Source organism: Penicillium riverlandense, assembly GCF_028828495.1.
Source record: "Penicillium riverlandense strain IBT 135883 chromosome Unknown utg000007l_segment0_segment0, whole genome shotgun sequence".
Taxonomy (NCBI): Eukaryota; Fungi; Ascomycota; class Eurotiomycetes; order Eurotiales; family Aspergillaceae; genus Penicillium; species Penicillium riverlandense.
Genome location: NW_026643198.1, coordinates 2,355,788 through 2,382,267, shown reverse-complemented (window position 1 = coordinate 2,382,267; position 26,480 = coordinate 2,355,788). Strand labels below are relative to the sequence as shown.

Sequence of the window (26,480 nt, the reverse complement as noted above, 5' to 3'; positions counted from 1 at the left end):
GGGGGCTCGGGCAAATCGCGTTCATATCGGGGAGTAGGATTTGTAGCGAGAATAAACAATGCGCCCGTTCCAGGGCAGAGTGTTCTTCGCATTCCCACCAGAAATATTATGGTCCCGAGAATTCAACCCTAGGTGGCTTGACCAAATCGCCTTCCATATCGGGGCATAGGAACGGCCCAAACAAAACCACATTTCAAACTTGAAAGGGGATCTGACCGCGTTCTTGCATTCTTTCCGGCCTAAAGTAATGCGCCAGGACACCAAAACTACGGTCGCCGCGGCGCACACCCCACATATTCGACTCTAACCTTATTTATAAGCTTGTCCTGGACGGAGCCAATTGCCAGGGTATGACCGCGTTCCTGCATTCTTTCCGGCCTAAAGTAATGCGCCAAGACACCGAAACTACCGCCGCCCCCGCGCACACCCCAACCCTAACCTTATTTATAAGCTTGTACTGGACGGAACCAATTGCCGGGGTATGACCGCGTTCTTGCATTCTTTCCGGCCTAAAGTAATGCGCCAGGACACCAAAACTACCGCCGCCGCGGCGCACACCCCACATATTCGACCCTAACCTTATTTATAAGCTTGTATGGACGGAGCCCATCGTCGGGGTAAATACGTACGATCTTAGATATAGCAAGGGGCACACACAAGCTTGACAGTTGACAGTAAGGCATCTATCCCTTATGGCATCCTAAGGGCCTCATTTAGGATGCCTCACTATCTACCACCCCGAGCAAGAAAGTTGAAATTTCAACTATCGTACGCTGGGCTATACAGTACTGTACCTTGTACAGAGGCAATTCGAAAGTCTGCGTCCCACTCCCACACCGCCCTTTCCACACCGCCCACACCGCGTACAATACTGTCTGGTTATCTCAGCGCGCTTAAACACGCCAAGCGAACGGTGGTATATAGACTTCGCCGTAACCAAAACTGGGTCGAAGGTCTCGACCCAATACCCAACCCATAACCCGCAATGGGGCCCCAATGGGACCCCATTAAACCCCATTTTTTTTATAAAATCAAGGCCTTAGCGCTCATAAATCTGCTTATAAATTATGAATTGTAACCACCATTACACACTTTACTCTTACTTTTACTACTATATATGACCAATTTTTATCAAAATAAAGCTTATTATAGATTATTCTAGCTATATATAGTAGTAGTAGCTAGCAAAATTACCAAATAAGGTAGTTAAAATAGATTTATAATAGGCCGGTTAAGATATATATTCGTGCGATATGTAGAAGCACCATTTTTTCTTACGATTATTTACTTAACCCTAAATTTTTAATTTAGCTATTTTAGTTGTTTTTAATACTATTTATACTCTATTTAATTATATTTCATTAAAATAAAAACCCACTGTGGGTTAAAGAGTTGGACCCAAAATCCAACCCATTTGCGGGGTGGGTTGGGTTGGGTTTTGGGTCCTGCGGGTTAGGGCGAAGTATAGTGGTATAGTAACGCGTCTACATACATTTCTCTATATTTCCTCTATAAAGCAGTGCTAATATGCCTCCCATACGTTCTACTAGGGCCGCCATCCGTCCACCTCGCCGTCTAAACTGTGAACTTGACGCCTATACGTGTATGAAGCTTATAGAGCTTAAGACCGTGGACGGTTGGACATACAAGCAAATCCAAGCGGAGTATCAGTCGATTCCAATCTCTACGATCAAATCAACTGTTCAGCGAGCGAATAGGCGCATCGAAAACCAAACCTCACCTTGTTCTGGGTGTTCACGAAAGCTTGACGATAACGATAAAGCTAAGCTTTTAAACGCTATCGACGAAAATCCTCGCATACCTACGAAGATTTACTTCCTGAAGTCGATAATAAAGTCAAAAAAGAGTCAATTCGTCGGCTTTTAGTTGAAGAAGGTCGTCGAAAATGGCTTATTATTGATCGACTAGGCTTATCGCCTTACCACGCTGCTCAACGACTTCAATGGGCTCGAACGTACGAGCACTATACCCGTCAGGATTGGACTCGAGTTTTCTGGTCTGATGCGTATACAGTTGAACGCGGAATAGGTGAACGACGTGAATATCTCTTTCCTTCGCGAAAAGATCAAATTCTAAAACGTGATGTCCGCGGTTTACCGACAAAAGGAAAACAAACAAAACAGATTTGTTGAGCTGCGTTTTCTGGCTCTACACGACGAACTAGCCTGATTTCTCTATTCGGAAATCCAGAATCGAGACGCGGAGGTGTTGATAGATTTATTATTCGAGGTTTATATCTTCGAATCTTGCCTACTTTGCTTGAAAATCGTTATGGGATTTTTCAACAAGATGACGCATCAATGCATACTGCAAGCGTCGTCCGCGAAGTTTTAGCAGAGATGGGGATTGAGATTATGGACTGGCCAGCGAGAACACCAGATCTTAGTACCATTGAGAACTATGGACGCTGCTCAAGGATAAGATCTTTAAGTTTCACCCAGAGCTAAAAAGAATGCCCAATAATGACACTACGCGTGAGCTTTTAGTGGCTGCAGCCTAAGAGGCGTGGGATGCACTAGATCTAGATATTATCGTACATCTCTCAGAGACAATGCCATATAGATTGCAGGCTATTATTGAGGCTGAGGGCTGGTATACCAAATATTAGGTGATGTATCTAGAAATCGGATGAGGTTTTGAGCTGGCAGAATAGGCGGCAGAATCTTATGTAATCAAGGGGGAGGGACGAGAACTTTCTTGAGATGGTATTGTATGGCTGTCTTATATGTTGGTTATAGTATGACATGATACGTAAAATAAAGCGAAAATTGTCCTAGTGATGTGTGATACGTTAGTCGTAATGTACTGTTCTTCAGAACATGCCAGGTGGGGCGATAGCCGGTTGGGAATTTCAATATCTTGCCAGTGAGGGTAGACCAGTGGTGCAAGTGTAATTAAGTCACTTATAGGCCAAGATAGGTGGTGAAGTTTTCCGGTAATAGATTAATTACGTTCCTTATCCATTAGGTCGCTGCCTATACTCGGAACATATCTCTATATCGTGTCATATCACGCATCGCCTATTATTACTTTGTGATAAAGAAATGCATTATTTTTTTCAGAATTCATACAGTTCTCCCTTCTTTTAACTTTCACGCCAAAAAATGTGTGCATACAATCAACCTCCCTGGATTCCACATTATCGCTCGTTTGCAGGAAAGGTGAGTGTTTACATCCTAGGAAATATGTCCAAGCATTTTATTGTGATAACGAACTTAGAAAGGTAATGAATAGCTGTGAGCTATATATATAGCCTCCTGCGCTGGGAGGATAGGGACAAAAATTGTTCTTATTACATCGGGCAGTCCAACAAGTGCCAATTTCCAGCAACATTTCTTATTGTTCAAGCCAATTGCTTTGCAAAAATGCTCTTCCCTCTTATTACCCTTTTAAGCTGTGCTTTTGTCAATGCGCTCCCGGGCGAGGTTGCTCCAGGCAAACAGGGCGGGCCTCAGGGTTGGGGCGGAGGCAAGGATGGTGGGGTGAAGATTTGGCAAGGTGGGGATGGCGGTTCGATCAAGAACATTGGCATTTGCCCTGGTGGTGGTTGCGACCAGGATGCTTGTGACACCGAGGTAGGATACATTATCTATGGGTATCCGGAGAGGTCACTTCGATACTGACATGCTAATTCATGAAGTGTAAAAACGCGGGTTTCGAATCAGGTTCCTGCGAGGGTGGATCTACCGGCCTACTTGACCTTGGTGTCCTTGGCGGGGGTGGTATCTGCGTTTGTGTACCAGCCACGACAAGTTGTACTACAACTGCCACAGCCACGAGCACCACTACGGCTACAGTATCAACCTGCACTTCTACAGCCACGACCACCACTACAGCCACGACCACCTCTACAGCCTCGACCACCAAGACAGCCACGAGCACCACTACGGCTACAGTATCAACCTGCACTTCTACAGCCACGACCACCACTACGGCCTCGACCACGACCACGGCCACAAAGACCAGTACGACAGTATCAACCACAACTACCACTACTACGGCTACTGCTACTGCTACCTCATACTGCTTTTGCTGCACCAATCAACAGCAGCTTTCCAAGAACTTTCTCACCGGAACCTGTTACACAAATCCAGGCCGTGCGAGTTGCCCATTGCCGGGCCACAACGGGCAGAGTCACCTAGTCTGCTGCGACCAGACTGGGACCTGCACACAGCTATCTTAACTTCGCTAGATGCAGTCATTTTCGTGCTAGATTCGGAACCCATGTTAATTATGTTTTCTGAATTGAGCTACTACGGAACACGCCTAATAACGTTCGTATGGTACTTCGACTGCGAGAGGCGGTGAGGGATGGCTTCACAACTACTTTTTAATTAGGGCTCGTCTATTTCCAATTATTTCATTCAAGATTCTTTTACTGTCGTTGAAATCCTTCTCACAGGCGAATTTCTGTAGCTCCTCTGCGCTATTGACCCTTACGGTCCTCCACTGATAGACTGGTTACTGCTGGATTTTCGGTATCTGCTCTTTCCCGCTAGTGACTGCAAGTTGACGGATGAAGATTATCTTTAGTAGCTTCATGTAGATAGTCGAGCTGATGGGATAGTGAATTTCCTTGGCAAATGACGTTGTCTCGGCTCATAGACATTGAATTCTTTTCATCGGCTACTATGCTGTTCTCCATGTTATCGCAAACGGAGACTTGAGCCACCACGACGTCTACTGCGGCCTAGTCTGTATTCTAATACATGAGTGACTCTACTAAGTACGCCCATTCGAGTCTACTTACCTGTCAAAAGATTCAAGTCTCTCTGGTTAGAGATTATTTGAGCTAGTGCCGGAAACTCGGGTATAGATCTAGGACATTCCGCCGACGGACAGAACCCAACAGCCGGTGACGAACCGCTAATATCTTCCTATAGAGCTAGATCATCCTCGAAGACGGCCTATAAACTAAGTTCGAGAAGGGCATCCTTAGCATCGTCCCGAAAGTCTAGTATTAAGAAGCAAAGTCAGCATTAATCCCCTTCTTTCTCTCTTTTCTCTTTTCCTATGAGGGTAAAGGAAACTCTCCGAATATGGATTCAGATAGTCAATCGGGCTCACGAACCATCATTCTAAGGACCGTGATTTCCGTCCTCTATTGCCACCAACAGAGCCATTTTGTGCTTCTCTATCCATCGAGTATATATCTAGCTTAACTAAGCTATCCTTTCTTACTATATCGCGATTCAATAACTCTTTGTCAAATTCGTTTGGGTTCTTAGTGGCCGACTAGTTAGGAAGGCTAGTATTGAATAACGGTGAATATTACGCTTCACTAGATGAATGAGAGGTCACGAATTGTAGGTTTTGGGCATGGTTTTGTAGGCCACGAGAATGTACGGAGGATAGAAAAATGGACTGCGTAAGGTATGGAGGAACCTAATGGGTTAGGGGGAATATGTCTGAAGCCGACGGCGAAGGGTAATGAGGGACAAAGCCAGGTGCTTGCGGCGGCGTGAAATAGTGTTTAGAAGCAGGCACGCGAGAACGGATGATATCGTCTAGATTGACCGCGATCATCATGTAGAGCAGAAACAATTGAATAGAATGTACGAGAATAACAGAAAGTATTAAGGGCTTATCTAAAAAGGTGGCACTCTTGATGTCAATCTAAAGCCCGATAGAACTCTTTATACTCGGCCAGCTTCCCCGGGTGAGAGCTAATGGTACTGCACTGTCATTATCTTTTCAGTAAGCGATCGTAACAAGCGCAAAGTGACTAAACGATAACTGATATGGACAGAATTTCCCAATAACCAAAACGAGGCACCTGTACCGAAGTATATTTTCCAATGTAGACAAGATCTCATTTTTTGATTCCCATTTCCATTCCAGGGAAGCCCATTTACAATTGTCCCGAACCGCTTCCTCATGGTCAAGGCCTAGGGCTCGCTGTACCTTGGATGCAATATCACTGAAATCCACATGCGGAGGAAGGGTGCCAGTTTTCAATAGCTCACTGCCAAGTGGATCCAAATTCGAGAAGACAGCGCACAGATGTGGGAGTTTGCTCTTCATGTGATCAACGAGTGAATCAAGGTACTTATCGGAGCACGTTTCGTCCTCTCTTTGAGACATTAGCTTGATCAATGTCAACAGAACCGTAAAAACTAACACTATCTCTTGGAGTGACCTTCCACCAATGGACAAATAGCCTTTGGTCCGACCAGCCAATGATTGAAAACATTCTTGGACGCGAGTATATCAGACCATGATGAGAAACTATTGTGCCTGTCAATGAGACAAATACCGATGTATCATGCTGGTCGACGTCAGACATGGAGTTGTAGCCTTCTACGTCCGTGGGACATAAGCAGGTGGAAGCTCCCAGTTGAAGACATAGGAATTGCATACACATTCGCACGGTCCTGTATCAATATATCGTCGTGATTTGAGGCTGTTGAAGATCAGGAACCAGACCGCAACATTTCGCAAATGAACTTTTGAGGCGTGAAGTTGCTTAGAAATCATACAAATGAAGCTTAATTTAATAGACTACTATAGTCAAACTTCAAAGATTTCACAGATGCGGACCGGTGTACACTCTGCACAGATTGGAATCTGTCAGGATGTCTGATGGGCGTATGCACTAGTAATTCTACCTAGTAGTCTCATTCGAGAATGATGAAATCGATGCTATTCAGACTAGCTATTCTGACTGTATTTATAGGGCAGACAGGCGGGAATTGTCGGAGTGAAAATGGACGTGTAAATTCCACATCGGGCGCCAGTTTCCATAATAGACAGTGGCGGTTAGCTGAGTAAGCGCTAGGAATGCAGCAGCTGGATCATATTGTAAATTACCAGGTGGATAGTTGCACTGACAGAATCCTTTGTGGTCCACTCCAGTGAACCAGGGGTCATACATGCGAAGTCGTTGTCTATTTAGCGCCGTACAAGCTTCCAATTGATATGAAGTTTAGACACGCCTTGGATGTGCGAGTGAAAAGTAGACTGTGCATGCAGGTGGGGTCTTGTGCGTAACAGACGAAGATGTGCGCCGTCAGGGATAAGCGTGTTGACTCACCGCCTGGTGATTGACCGTTTTAACAGGTCACCGCTCCCGCTTATCAGCGCAGCGTCACCATCGTCTTCACCAACACCGTCAACACCGTCAACAGCATCAACAGCATCACAGTATCCATGAACTACGTGAAAACACTGCCAGCGTGAATTATTGATTTTCTGTCACTGATGCCTTGCCTGTGAATCGATCGTCTCCATTCAGCGAGACAACACTGTAATCGCCCCCTAAAGTCGGACCACAACCGCGCAGATTACGTCTCATTTTTGTTACCCGTTTTGTTACCCATATATCCTCTATACATTGTGGAGTAGCCGTCTGGTGGATCTGATCGGCTAGAACCACCGCAAAGTACTGCTGGCATTGCTTCTGCTGAAATAACGTTCTGAAGATATGCCTCGTGCCACGGGATGGCCCCTTGACTCAGAACTTGCCACTGATGCGTTTTATTATAGTGTGTCGTATCCAATCGGTGCTGGTCGAACGAAGTCGCAGTCTAGGGAGGTGGAAGAGGAATCCCAGTACGGTCGGCAGCCTGCGAATCTCATTCGTGCGATCCCGTGGGTGCACCACACCGTCATTGGAGGTAGCGACCGGGTCTAATTCACTAGAGGATGCAATTCTCCGTCGCTGGCTGCCCTGTAAGCGATGCTTCTCTAATAGATGACGAGAGAGGTTCTGTCGTGTGTAGCAACCCCCATGTGTCGTACAGAGGACAACACGGAACACTGGCAGGACTCTAAGGTACGAGGGAAGCGCTTCAAGTTCTGGTCCCACCACGGACGCTACCGGGCTACGACTAGGCGTGGTCATAGTAGAAAGGTCGTAGATTCAGATTGAATGATCAGAATCCGAGAGGACATGTTTATTTGAGTAGTGGGAGTCCTTTGAAGAACAGCGGGATTTCCCTGAAGTTTAGCGGGCGCTAGTAGGTTTTTGGTTTAGCGCCGGGAAGCGTTTGTTAGTAGGGTTTGTGAAGAACGCTGTACTTCAACGTAGACCATATTCAGGAACGCGTGGACGTCAATATGGTTGATCGAGCCTGTTCTGAGGCGCTAACCGATCTCGACGCCTATTACAAGGTGAGGCTCTGCCGTAATACGCTGCTTATCATCGCTCATTTCAGATCGTGAAAAAGAGAAGATTAACGATACAGACTCAATTGCTTCAATAACATAACGTGTAACTAATCTCGACGCTTCTTGTGCTCCCATTCCTCCGATTTCACAACATTCATATACAAAACACTGTAATCTCAAGTCCAGAATTGTAACGACACCATCCCTAGTCCCAGCTAACAAAGCTAAGAACCTTAATAGAGCCCCCTAGAGCCTTTGTCGCAAAGTTGAAGATAGCATAACGGTATCCCATAAAGTACCCCCAGTTATCGCTCAAAGTAAAGGCACCACCAAGCTGCGTAAAGGTATTACCATCAAGGCTATATCCAAATGTCGCTTGCTTGGATCCGTCCGAGCGCGCATCCATACTGGCCTGTAGGTAGACTTGTTTTGCTGAAATAGACACTGTTCCAACAACAGTTCCTGTGCTGAGTGTTGCCCAGTGATTGTTAGGATCTTGAGTGAGACCTTGCACGCAAGTAAGGCTGTAAGTGTTGCCACTGCGAACCACGCCAATCCAAGCACTTAGTTCCTTGAACAGGGCCAGCCCAGCTGTATCACCATCTGCCATATTTGTAAAGTCAATTTGAACAGTTCCGACTGGGAACTGTCCATTAGGCCGATGAGTCAAAGTGTTATTGGCATGGTACAAGTCATTGGTCACGGTAGCTGTGTGGAGCGTGAGTCCGGGATTGTCGAAGGAGATTTTAGTCGTATCTGGATTGTGATTCCACTCCCATGTCGGGGGAAGTGAGTCACCCCAGAATCCATCCCAACTGTTCCACGGTGGCGTCGTAGTATTCCGTGGAAGAGGATACGGATAGGATTCACCCCAATCACCGTTGACTGTTTCAAGTATAGGGAAGCCGTCTGAACCCCAGGTTATTGGAGCAAGAATAGGCAATCGGCCTGCGGGGTATGCCCAAGCAAAAGACATAAAGTACCACTGCCCGTTAGGAGCCAGAATAAGACTGCCTTGATCTTCTGAACCAGAGCCAGAAACTGGAGAGGGGGTATTATCGCTGAGAATCTTCCTTGTATAGGGGCCCCACGGGCTAGAAGACTTCCAAATCTCGGTGATTGACTGCCCAGGGCAATCATCGAGAATGTAATACAGGCCATTGATTTTATACATGCGATTCCCTTCCATTCCAGTGCACTCAGGGGGGTAGCTAAACACTACCTCAGTCTTAACAATGCTCAATCCATCTGCTGAGAGTTGAGCGACAGACACATTATTGCTTCCATAAGCCACATACATCGTGTCATCGTCGTCGATCAAAAGACCGCAGTCATAGAAACAGGGTTGAAAACTGGAAGATTGCTGCCAGGGTCCAGTGACTTCTGGGGCTGTGTAAACATAAGTCGTCCAGAAGTCGATACACCCAATCCAATACCAATTGTTATTGCTCTTGCGATGGCGCAAAGTAGAAGCCCAGATTCCGCGGTTATAGGCAGTGTTGCCGTCTTCCATGGAATAGTCAGGCCCAAAATCAAGAGTTGGGACCGAATGGCCAATTAGCTGCCAGTTCACCAGGTCGGTAGATTCCAGGATCGGGGCACCTGGGGAGTAGTGGAAAGAGGAGCTTGAAAAGTAGAAGGTCTTTCCGTCAGGACCGAGGAAGATGTCATTGTCAGGGAAATCTCCATAAATGACGGGATTGGTAAAATTTTGAGCTTTGGCTATGAGCCCAAGCCCGACGAGAATACCAGCGCTGCTGAGGAACATCATGATAGGAATATAGTCGCACTGATAATATTTTTTGGGCCTTGGTTTGTTTGACGGGAATGTACAGGGCACGGAAACAAGCATGTGTCTTTAAAGATTGCTTAAGGTTTGAAAATACGGCGCTACTTGCCGCTATGGGAGCTTTCCGAAATCCACCAGAAAAGTTTGGCTTTTCTGCGCGCAGCCCATTAGTCGTTGGGAATGCGGGGCATCATGTGGTACCTCTGATGAATAGCCCGATTTGATCTTTACTTTTAGCCAAAATTATTCTCCCGCAGAGCTGCAGGGTAAAATCATGATGGTACATGCAGGCTAATAATCGATCGTCTTCATCGACGGAACCATTGCAACATCCTGGCCATCCAAGACAGTAATCGGGTATTATCACGTTATTATCCGTTGGGATTTTAGATTTCGACAATGCTAGGAAAGAACGGTCGACGAGTGTGCGGCGCTTGTCCTAAACGGTCTTTTGCGGATTATTTCCCTATAAGAACATACTTTTGAAGGTATGCTATGCGTTAGCTACGCGATTATTCTCAATAAACAGGTAATCTCTGCATTTTTCCGCAGCGCATAGGTGATTTCCAAAATTCCATCCGTAATTTTCCTGCGGGGTCGAATAGAAATAGTGCCCCCTAAAGCTTCTCGCGTTATGGACTACTATCCCTAGCCCCCTATTTGACATTCCCTCCAAAAGCTACGGCATTAGATACCACAAGAAGTGACTCTGACTAGAACATGGACTTTCCTATGAATGGGTTTCGATTCCTCGGCATAGGTACCATTAGACCCCTAGTGGTCCTTAAGCAAACAAACTAGCAAATCATCATAGTATTCATGGTCTATATGCAATAATGTCAACATTATTAACCTCACGAGGCTGCTCCGCGCTGACCATTAGTCCTGTCTTCACCTCCCTAGCGCTTTTATTGTTATCCTTCGGATTCATACAAGAACAATCATAGTAAAGCAGACAGGAACAGACGATTATACGATCCTAGTCTCATTGGTAAGGCGCTCCTTAGAGTGACTCCTACGAGGATGTGGACTAAGAATTTATGGGGTATTCTCATAGGCTTTTTTTTTTTGGATTCTTTGTGGGTGGTAAGTCGTACGTAACTCCTTCTTTGCAACGTTTGCTAACACGCAGATAGAGGTCTACCACGGCATAGGTGAACATTACCTCCTCATCCCAAATGCCTTCATGATGACGCAGATGATTATAAGTCTCGAACATGCGATATATTTAACTACAAAAGAGCTTCCTGTAGCTAATATGCTTGGTTCTCTGTAGTGCTTTTGGGCATTAGTAGATAGAAAACTGGCGGAAATTTTTTGGTTAAAGCAGCCGTTTCGTGTTCTCGTTTCAGGGCCCTTCTTCCCAATTCTTGTGCCACTGCCTTGGCAATATTCTCTGCCGGTCATTAGCTTAAGGGTGCCTTTCAGTTGATTTCCTCCCGAAGTTGATCTCATCTATCAACCATAGATGATTGAAAAAAAAAAAAAAAAAAAAAAAAAAGATACGGAGGCATGAAATTGTGCATTTGCCGGCAAATAGGAAGAAAAGGCACGTGGCCCCTACGTCGGATAATTGTGTCTCGGAATGTCTTTTATGTAAACAACCGGAGACAAGGCGTTGAATGTAGAACCGTGGCCTATAGCTTTTTAATCCACCTGGTCCAATGCGCATAAGTGCCTGGTGCGAATAGACGACCGAGCGTAGATCTATTTACCCAGTGCCGAGCTTCAACTCTCAAACAATCTTCCGATGAGGACCGTATCTGATGCGGGGAAATGGGTTCCAAGGTGGCATATTGTGATTTAAAATGCGTCGTTTTCATCAATCTCCAGGCAACTATTTTGAACCCACGAGGGCTTAATAGTGTCTGGACTGTGAGACCGCAAATCTAGATCTTGTTGTCAACCATGCTCTTGCATTCCTTTTTCCATCTCAGCCTTCTGCTGGGAACGGCGGGCTTTGGCCATGCCGCCCTTGATGGAGCCCGTTATATTTGGTTCGATAAGCCAGGCTCCGACTGGGAAACCAGTGCGCAGCTGATCGGAAACGGAAGAATGGGGTCCGCAATCTTTGGCGGCGGTGATGAGATCATTACACTCAGCGAGCAGTCCATCTGGGACGGTCCGATTCAGCATCGCATCCCTCCAAATGGCCGGCAGTATGAGTCAAAGGTCCGCGAGGACCTTCTTGAGGGCAATATCACCGAGGGCGGTGATCTCTGTCTTCAGGAAATGACACCTGCCCAACCCTCGGAACGACAGTTCAGCTACTTCGGCAACCTACACCTCGATTTTGACCATCCCAATGACCTGGCCAACTATACCCGGTGGCTGGATACCAAGCATGGAAACGTTGGCGTCTCCTACACGTATAACGGAGTCAGTTACACGTCAGTCAATCCACTACGTCCTATCACGCAAAGATATCTTTCTGACTTCGTCTATAGTCGCGAGTATATCGCCAACTTCCCTACAAATGTTATTGCGGCGCGTATCACTGCTAGCAAGAAGGGTGCGTTGAACTTCAACGCCTACTTCACTCGCACGAGATATATTCAGACCAACAACGCTTCGACCGCTAACGGGACGAATACTATCACGATGAGGGCCTCCAGTGGACAACCAGCCGAGCAACATCCATTCGAGTTCACTGGTCAAGCGCGGTTTGTAGCAGATGGAGGTAAGTGGGGTTTTTAACATCTTCAAATTTATTGAGATGCATACTAATTGTTTGGAAGCGAAGTTCACTTCTTCTGATTCGAATCTGACCATTGCGGGAGCGACTACTGTGGATATTTTCTTTGACACTGAGACAAACTATGAGTATCACACCCGCGAAGAGTGGGAAGGGATAATGAACAAGCGTCTTGATACAGCGATGAAGAAGGGCTTCATGAATCTGAAGAAGGAGGCGATCGACGACTTCATGGCCCTGAGCAATCGTGCCGAGCTGGATCTGGGCAAATCTCCCAATGGCCTGGCTGAGCTCCCTCTTGACCAGCGCGTCAACAGGGCCCGCACTAGCCTTGATGATCTTGAGCTTGTTACTCTAACGTGGAACTACGGGCGGCATCTGCTAATTAGCTCCTCACGCAACACACCGGATGTCGTTGACATGCCCCCGAACCTGATTGGAGTCTGGAACAACGACACTTTCGCAGCGTGGGGCGGAAAGTTCACCATCGACATCAACATCGAAATGAACATGTGGCCAGTTGATCCTACCAACCTTGGTGAGCTAGGAGAGCCATTGTTTGAGCTCATGAACGTGGCCAAACCCAGAGGTCAAAAGATGGCTGAGGGCCTATACGGCTGCCCGGGCACTGTCTTCCACCACAATCTCGACATTTGGGGCGACCCAGCTCCGACAGATAACTATACCGCGGCTACTATGTGGCCGATGGGAGCTGCTTGGCTCGTCCAGCACATGATTGACCATTACCGCTTCAGTGGAGACAAGGATTTTCTCCGAGAAAAAGCGTATCCGTTCCTGGTTGACGTCGCCACATTTTACCAGTGCTACGCATTCCTCTGGGAAGGCAACCTGGTGACTGGCCCATCACTCTCGCCCGAGAATGGATTCTATTTGCTCAATAACCAAAGCGAGGTGGGTCAATGGGCTGCAATGGACATAGCCCCAGAGATGGACAACCAGCTCATGCGCGACGTGATGAAGGGCGTTCTTGAGGGCGCCGAGGCGCTCGGGATTCCGGGAGACGACAAGGCTGTCAAAGCAGCTAAAAAGTTCCTGCCGCTCATCCGCGAACCTCGCATTGGCTCCTACGGCCAGCTTCTCGAGTGGCGGTACGAGTACAACGAGACAACACCAGGCATGAGGCACCTATCCCCTCTGTACGGTCTGCATCCTTCCAACCAATTCGAGCCGCTGGAGAACAACACTATCTTCAACGCAGCCAAGGTCCTTCTCGATCGACGTGTCCAGTATGGATCTGGCAGCACGGGCTGGAGCCGCACCTGGCTGGCCTGTCAGTACGCCCGCGCTCTCTCGGGTAGCGACGTGTGGTTCCATGTGAAGAAGTGGTACGAGACGTACCCGACCACCGCGCTATGGAACACAGACCACGGAGCAGTGTTTCAGATTGATGGAAACTTCGGCATCACAGCTGCCCTCACGGAGATGCTGCTCCAAAGCCAGAGCCTGGACCATACGATCTACCTCCTTCCTGCCCTCCCGTCGGAGGTGCCCACTGGTAGCTTCAAGGGCCTCGTGGCGCGCCATGGCTTTGAGGTCGATGTGGAGTGGAAGGATGGCAATTTTACACGTGGCACTGTTAGGTCGAAGCTCGGCAATGAGCTCAAACTCCGCGTGCAAGATGGTGAGTTATTCTCGGTCAACGGGAAGATTTACACGGGTCCGATCAATACGGAGGTTGGTAAAGAGTATATTATCACCCCAAATAACGGCAACCGCAAACAGTTATCCTGAAAGCCATAGGGATGTCACAGTCCTCTCATACTAAGAGCTCGATAACACATGCAGTCATTTTCTGGGCCTGACGGACTAGATAAAGTCACACGTAGTGGTCAGATCGCCTGAGTCTGTGTCGGAGTACCCGTCCCAAGTCGGACCCCTAATAGCTAGCGCTATTGTTGGTCTGTGCTCAGTTCTACTCAGGGAGCGAGGGGTGAGCACTAAAACGGAAAGAGCAAGCCAAGAAATGCCAGGCATTATGTGGTACTTATGCAATATAGTATAGAGTGGCTCACTCCCGTAGTGTTAATAATGGGCACCTCCCCTTATAAATGAGAAAAAGACACTGGACAGATTCCGAGAAGCTTTTTCTATAAAGGGAAAGAAGATTTGACAGTAATCTAACATTTTTCATTCATTGAGCGGTATTCGCACTACTCTTAAACAGACAAGTCGTCCCAAAGTGGGAGGCAAAGACACAGGACGAGAGGAGAAAGATTCCCTACGAGAGAGGCCAGGCCCACGGCGAGTGGGAGAGAGAGAGGAGAAATAGAGGGAGGAGAAAGACACCGCTGCGGGAGAACGAAGGCAGTGGGGGAGATGATGACCGTAAACAACCTTGATTTGGTCGAGTAAAGACACTACTCACAATTACTGGAAAATTCGTGACAGAGCGAACTTCGACTCCTTGCGAGGGGGAATTGTGAATGGCTTGGGACCAAGAACAGTAGGACCAGATAATACCTTCTTCTCTTCTTTGCGTGGCACGCTCGACATCGGCTGGTAAAGCCCACCGGAGGAGGACGCGGGAGCGATTGTGAACGGCTTAGGACCAAGCACTGTAGGACCAGAGGCTGGCTTGTTCTCCTCTTTCCGTGGCACACTCGACATCAACTGGTACAGTCCACCCGAGGAGGCGGAGGTTGACTGGTCGGTTCGGCCGACGTAAGGAGATGGAGGGGGGCTAGTACTTCGAGCACCGATTTGGTTCGGCTCCGTCTGCTCAGGAGCATCTGGCATTGTAATATCTCGAACAGAAATATTCTGAGAGCGCTGAGACAGCGATGGAACTCGTGCAGAAGGATTGTACGGGGCAACGCCGAGGACCTTTGTCTTCCCGAATTCAGTCACCTGGCCAAGTGGCTGATCGATTGGCTGACTGATTGCAGTGTACAGTGGAGGGCCAGTGTACATGGGAACACCAGGAGTTGCGTAGATAGATTTGTTCATCGAATTAAACCTTTTTTTAGGTTGACCATCACCGGGAGACTTGATCTTTGGGCTCGTACCAGGCGGCACAGTCTCCGAGACCGTGGTTCCTTCTGCGGTAGACCCTTTCACCGCAGGCTCGGGCTCAGACTTCTTCACCGGGTCACGAGTATGAGTTGTACGATCAGGTGATTCAGATACTCGGAGAGTGTCAAAGCTTGGTATTTTCCCGGAGAAAGCAGTTTTGAGAGGAGTTCCTGGTAACTCCTGTGCATCGGGAGGCGAGTCTGTCCCGGAAGATGGGATACGCACCGGAGATCGATACCGCGAGAACGATGGATGGTTGATTGCTGCATCTCTAGAGATAGCACCGGATTGGGAAAGCCATTTCTGCATCTCCGTGATCTTGTCGGTCTTGGTCATGCTGGGTGTTGTTGGAGCTCGAACTGGACTGCCCGGCGCGGTGTGCATGATCACAGAAGGGGAGGATCCCTGAGGTGTCGCGATAACTTGATGCGATGCCGATTGAGACTTCCCAGATGAGCTGAGGGCCTTTGTGACATGTGATTCAAATTCTCTCCTGTAATCGTTCATTTGTTTCAGGAACTCGTCAACCAGTTTCGACATCGCAACCAACCTCGGATCGAGCATTCTTTCAATATCTTGAACGCTTTCAGAGAGGGTCTGCTGCTCAATGTCTTCGCAAGAGACGGAAGGCGTTCCAGGAATAGAGGGTTCCTTCTCTACTGTGTCATGAAGTCTGGTTTTGGGGAAATCGAGCCCTGTCAAATCCACCAGCGCAGGGCTGAGAACATGCTCTGGCAATTCAGTTTGGGGCATTGGTTCTGCTTCAAAATCGAGAAGATGTCCGCTCGAAACAGACTGGGTGAAATTGTCTTTCTCGGGAAGCATAGGCTTGGGGTATGAAATGGCGCTTTCTGATGTATCCACCGACGTAGCTTCAGAATCTGACCTTTGCGTCCTTCCGGCACGAGAAGCAGCCATTGGAGCCTGAGCGGCTCCTACTCTTGCAAGGAATGCAACTTGTCGCTGCAGTACTTCCACACACGTGCGAGAAGCTTGCTCTTTGGCAGCCCGAGCTTTCTCCTGCGGTTCGGCCTTTTGAAACTGACCGGCCTGGCTCCCGGAAGCAGCTTTTTTATCATGGAAAGTCCTGGCACTCAAATGCTGCATTGCATGTTTGTTCTTGTCTTCCGGGGCTGTCGACTTCAGCACCGCATGCCGATGCCTTTCTGCCTTGGTTTGCATAGTGAGCAAAAGTTCGACCGGGTATTTCATCTGTGGGTTCGGCTTCGCAGACACATTTGCCTTCCTAACTGGCGCAGATGGCGGCGTAGGTCGAGCTGTAGCAGCAGGAAGAGCGCCTGCAACCAGTTTCGCAACTGGTGTAGAGGGTAGAGTAGGTCGAGCGTTAGCAGTAGCGGTGGCAGCTATAATAGCGAAAGGAGAAGCCGGATTAGGTTTAGCTGCAGCCGTAGCCATAGCAGGCAGCCGAACTGTAGCTCGAGCTTCCGCGGACTTGGGGTATGAGGGAATTGTCATGGAAGAAACCTGCGTAGCCTTGGCTATAGCGGCAGACGGAGCAGTCGTAGCAGCAGGAGCCTTGGTAACTTTGGCCTTGGGGTTCACAGGCACGGTGACCGGAATGGATATCTCAGGCCTAAACGAGGGAGGAGGACGCTTCGGCTCCGGGGTGATGGCAACGGATGCAGGCCTCTGGACTGGAGAGGTGGCAGTTGCAGGAGAGAGGTTGGAAGGCTGAACTGGGCTGTGAATCGAAGCCAAGAACGCCTGTGGGGTACTGACATGTCGGGAATAGTCCGTCCTGTGAGAAAAAAGTTAGCATGAGAGGATGAGCTTGAGTAACATGAAGTACATACGTCGGTCGCGTGGGTCGGGGGACTGGGACTGGCTTCCTGCCCTCTGGGGGAATGTGTCAGTGCTGTATCAACCTGTGATCTGTGGGTTCCTTACCATGGCCTCGTTCTTTGACACCATTGCCTCTGAAATACCCCTTACCGCGATAAGCACTAGCAGCAACACCGTTGTTGGTGTCAAGAGCAGGGTCCAAATGGACCGATACAGCTGAGGCGTAAGAGGCTCGTGGATGTGGTTTGGAGGCAGCTCCACGGTACGAAGCCCTGGGAGATCTAGCTCCGCGTTAGTCTGGAGACAATTAAGCAACACTAGCTGCCCCAAAGGTTTCTTACCCATGGGCGAGTTCGCGTCCTCGAGTTCCCATGACACCGCCCCCACGACCGGCGGACTGCACTGCCATCGGATGATGGCCATGGCCCTGAGTATGAAGGAAACCATAGCTGGCAGACAAGTGAGCCCGATGGCTCTGGCCTTGGAGTATGTCATTCAAATCTTCCACGTCCCCCGTGTCATTGACGGTCTTGTGCAGGTCTGTTGGGAATTTGATTAGCCAATTGAGTGATAGAGGGGGTTGATTGAGGCACTTCTCATAGAGAGGTTGGAGGGGTGGTTGACGACAGATCGTGGTGTATGCAAGACATAGGGGACAATTATGGTCAGTAACTTACTTTTCCATTGCTCAAGCTGCCCCTTGTTCTCTTCAGCAAGACGTTGAGCCTTGGTCCCAGTGATATTCGACTCCCTAGTTGCTTCGATGTAGGCGAGATGGACCGGGACCTGCTTGCGAGGATCGTGCGCCGTGGAGATCCTTTCGCGTCTCGCAGTGCCCAGATCAGCCTGGTGAGTTGCCGAGTGAGCATTCAGTGGCTCAGGACAGGTGAGGACTCATTGGGCTGACTTACCAGCTGTAGGATGCGAAGCCTTTCGCTCGCCTCAGAATCCATCGAGATGGGTTTCTGGGGGATTTCTTGCGTGGTTCTAGAGATGTCAAGATGATGGTAAGAATGGAAGAAGGGAGGATTAGGGGTGGATTGGATGTAAAAGAAGGTGAAAGTATTGTGGGAAGGGGAGAGAAAGCGAAGTGTGGAAGCAGACGAAGGCAAACAAACAGGGAAGGTGTGGGAGGTCTTTGTAGTTATTGCAGGACGAACAACCACGGCAGCCTGGGAGACAAACACCGCTGGAAATGTATTCCACACCAATTCAGAATAGATTCAATATCAATCTCTAGGTCGAGTAAATACCAGCCTTTTCAATTGATGAATATCAAGCATGGTCAACGAGCAGTAATTCGAATGATGCATACAGACTCTATACCTATTAACCGAGCAGATATGTACAGGATGCTCAACACACCATAAAATCTATAGCGGATAACAATGCAATTCGCTCTCACGCACCACACGTCTCACCACCTCCCTTATCTGCAATGGTCAGTCAAATTAGCAAGTGCTGACACGTCAGGACTAGTTAAGGGAAGGACATACTACTAATAATCTTCGCAATAGCCTGTACGAAGCTAACGCCCATAACAATCAGCCCAAAAGCAACGCACGCATAAGCGGGGATCTTAGCCCGCCGGCTGGCGCCGCTCAGTTTGATATAGCAAAGCGGAGGGAAGATGTATGCCAGCGCGGCGGCGCTGGTTGCGCCGATCAGCTCGAAGACGCTGCCCAGGTCGCACGTTATTAGGGCGATAATCACGGACGTGACAACCAGCGCCGTAGTGAAGATGACATGGCGGTTCATGTTGAAGGGCTCGTCGGGGAAGTAATAGGTTGTCATAACGGATCGGCAGACGAAGGCCTCGAGTGGTAGAGTGGTGAGCATGTTCAAGCCGAAGCAGCTGGTCAAGGTGAGTGAGTTAGTGCAAATAATAAAAGGAATGAACATGTTTCTTACAATCGGGCGATGTTGACCATGATGTTGTTAGATGGGAAGTTGTTCAAAACGTTGCCTTGGGTTTTCGATCCGAATGATAGAAAACCCGCGATGCCCATCGCAAGGCACATTATCAGCGAGACTCCGGTGGAGTAATGGGTGACCTTGGTAAAGCGGTCGAGTGTCGGCCGTTTCAAGGATCCATAGATCAAAAGACTGTTGTGGTCTTTTGGATGCGTTAGTTTTCGAGACCTGTTAGCGAGGAAGCAGCAACATACGGCAGACAAACGCTGCGACTTGTTAGCAATCGCTTCAATTCTGAGCAGGGAAGGATGGCGTACCGAAAGAAATCACTCCCACCGCTTGGAAGAATCCCGAATTAATGATGAGATGGCTTTTGATTTCTCCACGAGAATGAGAGGGTACACGGAATCCCTGCGTGATGACCGTGATAACAATGATGATCATGCTAACCAACGCCAGCGCAGATGCTTTTGCCAACTACCCGTATGTCAGCTTTGAGGCATATCGAGATCGGGCAAGAGGCCTCACCTTGGCAATGTCCCGGTAAAGAGACAATGGGTACGAGACACCCAAAACAAACAAGACAATTACAGCCCGACGATCCGTGAGAAGCCAGAAGAAGGACATCTCTCGCAGAGACGGGAACAACGCGCTCATCACATGGGGAATGGTATCGCCGACGATGATACAAAAGGCAACCATGCCACCAAAAGCAAAGGCCCACTGTGCCACAGAAATGGCAATAAGACCGCTTTTCCCGAAGCAGTATTGCATAGTCGCCTGAAAGGAATCCGCTCCGCTGAGCTTGGAGTTGACCACAATCAAGCGGACCGTCCAGTCCACCGTGATGGTTAATGCAGTGAGCAACAGGATCCCCATAGCCATGCCCGCCTGCCGGAGTGCATACGGCTGGCCAATGATCCCAGCCCCGATGATGCTGTTGGCCATGTTCATAAACGCCATCTTCATTCCGCTTCGGGGGCGGGCATTCTCGAGGTGGTCTTCGGGGAAGAAGTCATCTGAGGTGGCGAGGGTCACGCTAGGGGCCTCAATGTCCGTGAGAAGAGGAACTGCCTGTCCTGTATGTCGCGCACCTCGCGCGCCCTGGTCTCCTAGCTCATAGTCCTCTTCATTTAGCCACAGCTCATCATCCAGGCTGTGAGCACGGCCGTTCGAATGGTGATCGTCCTCTGCTGCTGCCGAATCTTCATCGATGTCAAACCGGACATGGTTCATGGTCCGCGGGGTGCGACGCTGCCCGTCTGTCGTCGGTTGGGAAATGGAGGACTGGCGCATGCCATTGGACGCGAGCCGTGGGGGGTTGGAAGGCGAATTGGGTTCTACGTCGTCGGAGAGCAAGGACTGGGCCTCCAGCGCGTCCGGGCTCTGGGGCGCCGACAACGAATGCTCGTGCGTGTCATCCCCGGGCATCGCTGACCGTGGCGATCAAGAGAGAGAGAGTTGACATTCCACGGGTTGCGATCAGCCTGGCTGATATGGTCGGGGCTGCACGTGACGAGTCTTATCTGATAAGCTCTTTGTTCGATTCAAGAGTGTTTTGGGCAAAGACATCGTCTCGTGCGAGTGTCAGTGAGGTGTTCATTTGAGGTTGTAGCGCTTGTCTGTTGGTTCGTTGTTTGCATATATCCCTGTGGAAAGAAGCAAATACAACACCACCAGTCCGATCTAGATCTAGATGACGCCAGAAACACGACCTCGAATGTATATTCATAGTCCAAACGCATGTAATTTCCGATCTACTTTTATTAACTCCAAAATATATCTGATGGGTGTAAACCGGTATTTTAGTAGTTGTATATCCAGTCAATGTCGGGTGAATGGCAGACCAGGTGATGCCACCTGACGCAACACCCTCATCCTCCCTCGAGCCTTAACCTGCTCGGATTCCTCCAACTCCCTCATTCACCCATGAGCTGGACGACAATGCAAGCCCTTCAGGATGACCCACAAAGTCGATCTGGGTCGCAGCCTCTTCTGCACGATCGACTCCCGTCTACGTCTTCATCTGGCAGCCTCGGCCCAGTTCCGTTTACCACCAACCCATCGACGCTCAGACATCCCTTTCGACATGAGTCAATGGTTAGCCTCTGAGGATGTTTGGGTGCTGCCAGGCCCGCAGCTGGAGTTTTCCTGTCGCATTAGCGCTGACCCAGTTCTTGAGGGTGCTATCTCTGGGTTGAGCTCACTGCTGAGGGACAAGCTTTGTAGGTCAAAGGTACGAGAAAGAATATTTTGTCATTTGAGTCGCTTGCTGAGCCTGCACAATTGTGAAGATCTGGCCGAGTCTCGGATACACTGCGATGCTCAAGGATTGCACCTCTGTCACGAATCTGGATATGTCCCGGGACCAGTGCCTCGTTTTTGGTTTGTGCAAGCAAGATGAGGCCTCTCCCTTGCGAAAACGCTGGACCTTACCCGATGCAATACAGAATCCCGTTGATGTCTACCCTCCGACGGGCGTGCGTACGGTGTTCTTGACTTCAGTTGACATCGTCCTGGATTACAGTTACTGCGCCGAGCATTCGCCTCGGCAAGAATGGCAATATACCTTCGCAGCTGGGGGTCAGCCACAGTTGTATTCTTTGATTCCAGCCCCATCTTTCCAATACCGCTACCATCCAGATACCAATTCCCCTTTCGAACCACAAAGACCTTCTATATCTGGATACATCATGGAAAGTCCATTGTCGAGTCAATCGAGCCATTCCTCTTTCTCGCAGACAAGCCGCTGCCCGCGAACCGACTATACCACCATCCGAATATCTCAAGAGCTTCTGCGTTTATTCGATTTCGGGCTCCAGAGACTCATTCTCTCGGGATCCATCAAAGACCCTCAAGTCCTGATGCCAGGGCAAGAAACCCTACACACCCTATCAGACATAGCACCGGCAGTCTTCAGCCGGGGATACCGTGAGGTGAGTATCTTTCTCTCAGTTCAACACACACCCCAGTATCTCACAGTCGAACAGGCCATCAACCAGCGAGCGGCATCGCTAACTACTCTCACCAAAGCGCTATCTTCCATGCTTGAGGGCAGCCGGAACCGTGCCATCCAAAATACATTATCGACCCTGTTACGGACAACCTCAAACCCTGATGAAAAAATTGTTCCGACACAATCCAACATATCAGATCTAAAGCCCGCAATCTCAACTTCACTCTGGCGCATCGCCCAGCAAAACCTCCACAAGACTCCAAAAACAAGAAAATTGACTCCCTTTTTTGACATGGACCCTGGACTAGAAGTAAAGCTGGCAACAGAAGAGCCCGAGGACCTTCCACTCTTTGAACAGGAGGAAATGCTGCTTGAGAACCGAGTTTCAGAGCCATATTACCTGGAGGACACTGATGCAACGGAGTACGAGGGAGACGAAGTCGATGCTGGTTTCTCAGAATTACTTGAGAAAGACATATTCAAAAAACCGGATGATCTGCTACTAGAGGAAACGAGGAGCGAGTCAAGTTTTGTGGACATCGGCGAATCGACGCAGTCCACCTTCCCCGATACAGGTTCACCATGTTCCCTTCTCTTCATTGACCATGAGATGCTTCTTTCGAACGATGGCGCAGCGAGACAGGAAGGGATTGTTCCACTGTTGGACCAGCAGGATGAGGTACAGGACTTTGAGGGGTGTCAGATGTTGTGCGAATAGTTATATCGCATATATATACTGGTGTATACTATATACTTGTGGCTGTTACAGATACTAGACATATTTAGAGAAAAGGAATGCGGATTTTGCATGTCTTGAAGTATCTGTCTGAAATATGGTGTGTGGCAAAAAGCCATCGTCCCAGATTCCACCTCTTTGCATCCGCACACGAGCAATAAAGAGGTATCCAAGGATATACAGTCGGATCATCTAGGTATCTATGCTAGCCATTTCATTGATAGGAATAGTTGATATGCAGACGCTATGAATTGACCGCCGAGATGGCTGGGGTGGGAATTCGGGGCATATCACTGATGTGGACAGTTATGAGCCACTATGAAGCCTCCTCACCAAGTCCAAACATTCGAATGGAGTTATTCCAAGCCCTGGAGACAATAAATCAGCAAGAGTTTGAGGGCTAGATGCCAGTGAAGTCTTACGCTTCGCACACTTCTTCCACCGTGATGCCCTTCACCTTGGCAATGACATGCGCCACCCGTGCAATGGCCACAGGCTCATTCCGTCCTTTCACCATACAGCCCTTCTGCCACTTCTCCTTCTTAACGGCCTTGGGCATTTCCGGAGCCCCGTCCAGGAACTTTGCCGAGGCGTGCGACGGCCGGATCTCACACTGGCGGACTCAGTCAATAAGTGGTTAATAACATAGGAGAAGTGCATACCCAGGGACCATCAGTCTCAATCTGCAGCCGATCTAAAGGGAGAGCTTTCACAACCTCCAGATTCTCCTCAGTCTTCATGCTACATCCGTTAATCCCAACGTCCAGACCCAGGTCCACCATCCGCTGCATCTCCTCCAATGTCCCCGTAAAGCTATGCACAAGTCCCCTCTTAGGAAGCTTCGCCAGCCTGGGCGCAAGAAGTCGTTCAAAGTCTTCACTGGCAGCTCGGGAATGGAGGAACAGCGGCATTTGAAGCTCGACCGCCAGGTCTAACTGGGCCTCGAAATATTTGAGCTGCGGCTCCTTCGCGCTGAGAAATAGTCGATCGTAGTCGAGTCCGATTTCACCAAATGCTACTGCTCGTCCGGAATCTCTTGATGAGATGGCTAGGGTGCGCAGCTCCTCTAGCATTTTGGTTGCGCCGCCCGGGTGCGTGTCGAAATGCTTTGCTTGGCATGGGTGAACGCCGACGGTTGCGTAGCAGAAGCCGGCTGGAAGGTATTTAGTTAATATTACGTTCGAACAGAAGTGAGATTGTTTGGCTCACGGTATTTGCTGGCAATGTCAACGGCATGCTGCGACTCGATTAGGTCCGACCCGGTCACCATGAACTTTGCGCAGCCGACATCACGAGCGCGTTGGATCACATCGTCCAAGTCATCTTCATGAGCTTCCTTTCCATGATATTTGCCCTGGAACACCGGGTCACTGAGATTGATACCGATCTGAATATTGCGTTTAGCTTCCGGGCGGCTGCCAGGGAGAGAGATGACCTACATCAACATATCGGAGAGGCTTAGAGGTGTCGTCCATGTTCGCCATGGGTATTTGCTTGATTAGGGAGGTGGAAAAGTGCTTTTTCGAAAATTCTAGAGGGACAGATGGCAGACAACGCCCTGGTCTGCGACAGATGGAATGATTTTCTCGATGAACAAAAGGCTGAAAGATGGCCGGCCCGACCCCGTTCGCTTTGATAGTGAATGTTCTGATGTGAGTCAAGCTCCTCGACACACTACCCACGGCAGACACGGGGTGCATCAGACAGAGCAACCAATTGAGATGTGTGATTGACGAGTGTCGAATGCTTTTCGCTGAGTCAAGATCATCGTCAGGCACCAGCCACAGGGCGGAACTGTGGCTGGTTCCACTGCGGCGGTGCTTGTAAAGGGGTGGTGTGCTTAGGTAAGAATTTGTGGTCTCGCAGACAACCATGTGGGAGGCCTGACAAGCCCCCTATATCTTTCTCGACTTCCACTTCGGAGTTGTGAGGAAGCTACGAGCATCCTATGCGGAACATCCTCAGACAATTCCCGCGTACCCCTCAACACTTCTTCGAGGCCGAGATACGAAGATATAGAAGAACCGTGGGTTCAACGTATAGAACCATGGGTTCTGGCAAGAATGGAGGGTATGCCGTGACCGTTAGTGTGCCCGCGGCGTTAGGTGCGGTGCCAGAAAAGGCGAGCGAGAAGAGCCATTGGGTAAGAGATGAGGCCGGGGAAGTGAGGGGCTTTATCAATCCGTGGGAGAGTTCTCATGACTTCTCTTTTCCCGAGATATTTAAAGCCATGATCCAGTAAGATTTCCATATGCTGTAGAAGCTTCTGATTTCCTAGCAGTCTGAACCCGAATGGCTGATACGGACTTTGCAGACACAAGTTCTTCTCGGGAGACAGCCAGCGGCCTGATACCACGCCGCCAACTGTCCCGGTCACTAAACCCAAGTTCCTCCCATCTAGAACAAGCTCTCACTCACAAAATCTCCGTGCAACATGGCTAGGACACGCATGTTACTACATTGAGTTTCCCACTGGCCTACGAGTCCTATTTGACCCTGTGTTCGAAGACCGCTGTTCCCCCTTCTCCTGGCTAGGCCATAGAAGATTCACCCCTAAGCCCTGTGATATCTCTGATATCCCAATAATTGACAGTGTAGGTCGTTATACTATTTTTTTCGATTTTCAATCGTGACAGCTAATTTTAAGTAGGTCATCATAAGCCACTCCCATTACGACCATCTTTCTCACCCTACCATCCTTGAAATCCAAAAACATCACCCCTCAGTTCAATTCTGCGTCCCGAAGGGTCTTAGGAATTGGTTTTTAGACTGCGGCATCAAGAACGTCGTCGAGCTCGACTGGTGGGAGGACGTTGACCTCACATTGACCAAATCAACACACAAACAACCTTCTCCAAATTCTCCGACATCTGACATTACCGCGAGGATTTCTTGCCTCCCTTGCCAGCATACGTCCGCGCGTACTCCCTTTGATAAAGCAGCTACATTATGGGCTTCGTGGTCAGTCTCTTCAGGCGGCAAGTCAGTGTACTTCGCCGGTGACACGGGCTACCGTTCGGTTCCTCGCTTGCCCAAGGGAGTCGACGACTGGGGCTCCGAATTTGCTCATCTCCCTGTCTGTCCTGCTTTCAAGCAAATCGGCGAACTCCGAGGTCCCTTTGACTTGGGGTTGATTCCGATTGGAGCGTATAAGCCACGGCATGTTTTGAGTCCCGTGCATTCGAATCCGTATGATTCCGTTGAGATCTTTAAGGATGCAAAGTGTAAGAAAGCGATAGGGATTCACTGGGGGACGTGGGCGGTCGCAGAAGAGAATGTGCTGGAGCCGCCACAGTTACTCAAGAAAGCGATGGCTAAAAGTGGTCTTTCGGAGACGCTTTTTGATGTTTGTGATATTGGTGAAAGCAGGCAGTTTTGAGAGTTCAAGCAAATCATCACCTTCGTCCAGTGCCTTTCCGACTCC

The 26,480-nt window shown here is 49.1% G+C and overlaps 7 protein-coding genes across 7 annotated transcripts; 4 read left to right on the top strand and 3 right to left on the bottom strand.

The window, feature by feature from the left end:
* Positions 1 to 3,386: 3,386 nt before the first annotated feature.
* On the top strand, positions 3,387 to 4,329 carry N7474_008542 (uncharacterized protein; the record flags this gene model as incomplete). The annotated part of the gene is made up of 2 exons (XM_057199952.1): positions 3,387 to 3,628; positions 3,765 to 4,329. 2 exons carry the CDS (start codon positions 3,387 to 3,389, stop codon positions 4,327 to 4,329), a joined length of 807 nt encoding a protein of 268 aa, XP_057050653.1.
* Positions 4,330 to 8,335: 4,006 nt separating this feature from the next.
* On the bottom strand, positions 8,336 to 9,898 carry N7474_008541 (glycoside hydrolase family 43 protein; the record flags this gene model as incomplete). Its single annotated transcript, XM_057199951.1, has 1 exon — positions 8,336 to 9,898. The coding sequence occupies one exon, from the start codon at positions 9,896 to 9,898 to the stop codon at positions 8,336 to 8,338; it is 1,563 nt and encodes a 520-aa protein (XP_057050652.1).
* A 1,929-nt stretch (positions 9,899 to 11,827) lies between these two features.
* On the top strand, positions 11,828 to 14,366 carry N7474_008540 (glycoside hydrolase family 95 protein; the record flags this gene model as incomplete). Its single annotated transcript, XM_057199950.1, has 3 exons — positions 11,828 to 12,309; positions 12,367 to 12,599; positions 12,658 to 14,366. 3 exons carry the CDS (start codon positions 11,828 to 11,830, stop codon positions 14,364 to 14,366), a joined length of 2,424 nt encoding a protein of 807 aa, XP_057050651.1.
* A 636-nt stretch (positions 14,367 to 15,002) lies between these two features.
* N7474_008539 (putative amino acid transporter) lies at positions 15,003 to 20,795 on the bottom strand (the record flags this gene model as incomplete). The annotated part of the gene is made up of 12 exons (XM_057199949.1): positions 15,003 to 17,406; positions 17,462 to 17,504; positions 17,556 to 17,731; positions 17,792 to 17,990; positions 18,128 to 18,296; positions 18,362 to 18,639; positions 18,860 to 18,883; positions 18,947 to 19,305; positions 19,362 to 19,566; positions 19,619 to 19,630; positions 19,682 to 19,841; positions 19,893 to 20,795. The coding sequence occupies 12 exons, from the start codon at positions 20,793 to 20,795 to the stop codon at positions 15,003 to 15,005; spliced, it is 4,932 nt and encodes a 1,643-aa protein (XP_057050650.1).
* Positions 20,796 to 21,324: 529 nt separating this feature from the next.
* On the top strand, positions 21,325 to 23,038 carry N7474_008538 (uncharacterized protein; the record flags this gene model as incomplete). The annotated part of the gene is made up of 2 exons (XM_057199948.1): positions 21,325 to 21,600; positions 21,659 to 23,038. The coding sequence occupies 2 exons, from the start codon at positions 21,325 to 21,327 to the stop codon at positions 23,036 to 23,038; spliced, it is 1,656 nt and encodes a 551-aa protein (XP_057050649.1).
* A 334-nt stretch (positions 23,039 to 23,372) lies between these two features.
* N7474_008537 (3'-5'-exodeoxyribonuclease) lies at positions 23,373 to 24,540 on the bottom strand (the record flags this gene model as incomplete). The annotated part of the gene is made up of 5 exons (XM_057199947.1): positions 23,373 to 23,424; positions 23,479 to 23,669; positions 23,719 to 24,209; positions 24,266 to 24,443; positions 24,496 to 24,540. 5 exons carry the CDS (start codon positions 24,538 to 24,540, stop codon positions 23,373 to 23,375), a joined length of 957 nt encoding a protein of 318 aa, XP_057050648.1.
* Positions 24,541 to 25,004: 464 nt separating this feature from the next.
* On the top strand, positions 25,005 to 26,435 carry N7474_008536 (N-acyl-phosphatidylethanolamine-hydrolyzing phospholipase D; the record flags this gene model as incomplete). Its single annotated transcript, XM_057199946.1, has 3 exons — positions 25,005 to 25,294; positions 25,371 to 25,650; positions 25,707 to 26,435. The coding sequence occupies 3 exons, from the start codon at positions 25,005 to 25,007 to the stop codon at positions 26,433 to 26,435; spliced, it is 1,299 nt and encodes a 432-aa protein (XP_057050647.1).
* Positions 26,436 to 26,480: the final 45 nt, after the last annotated feature.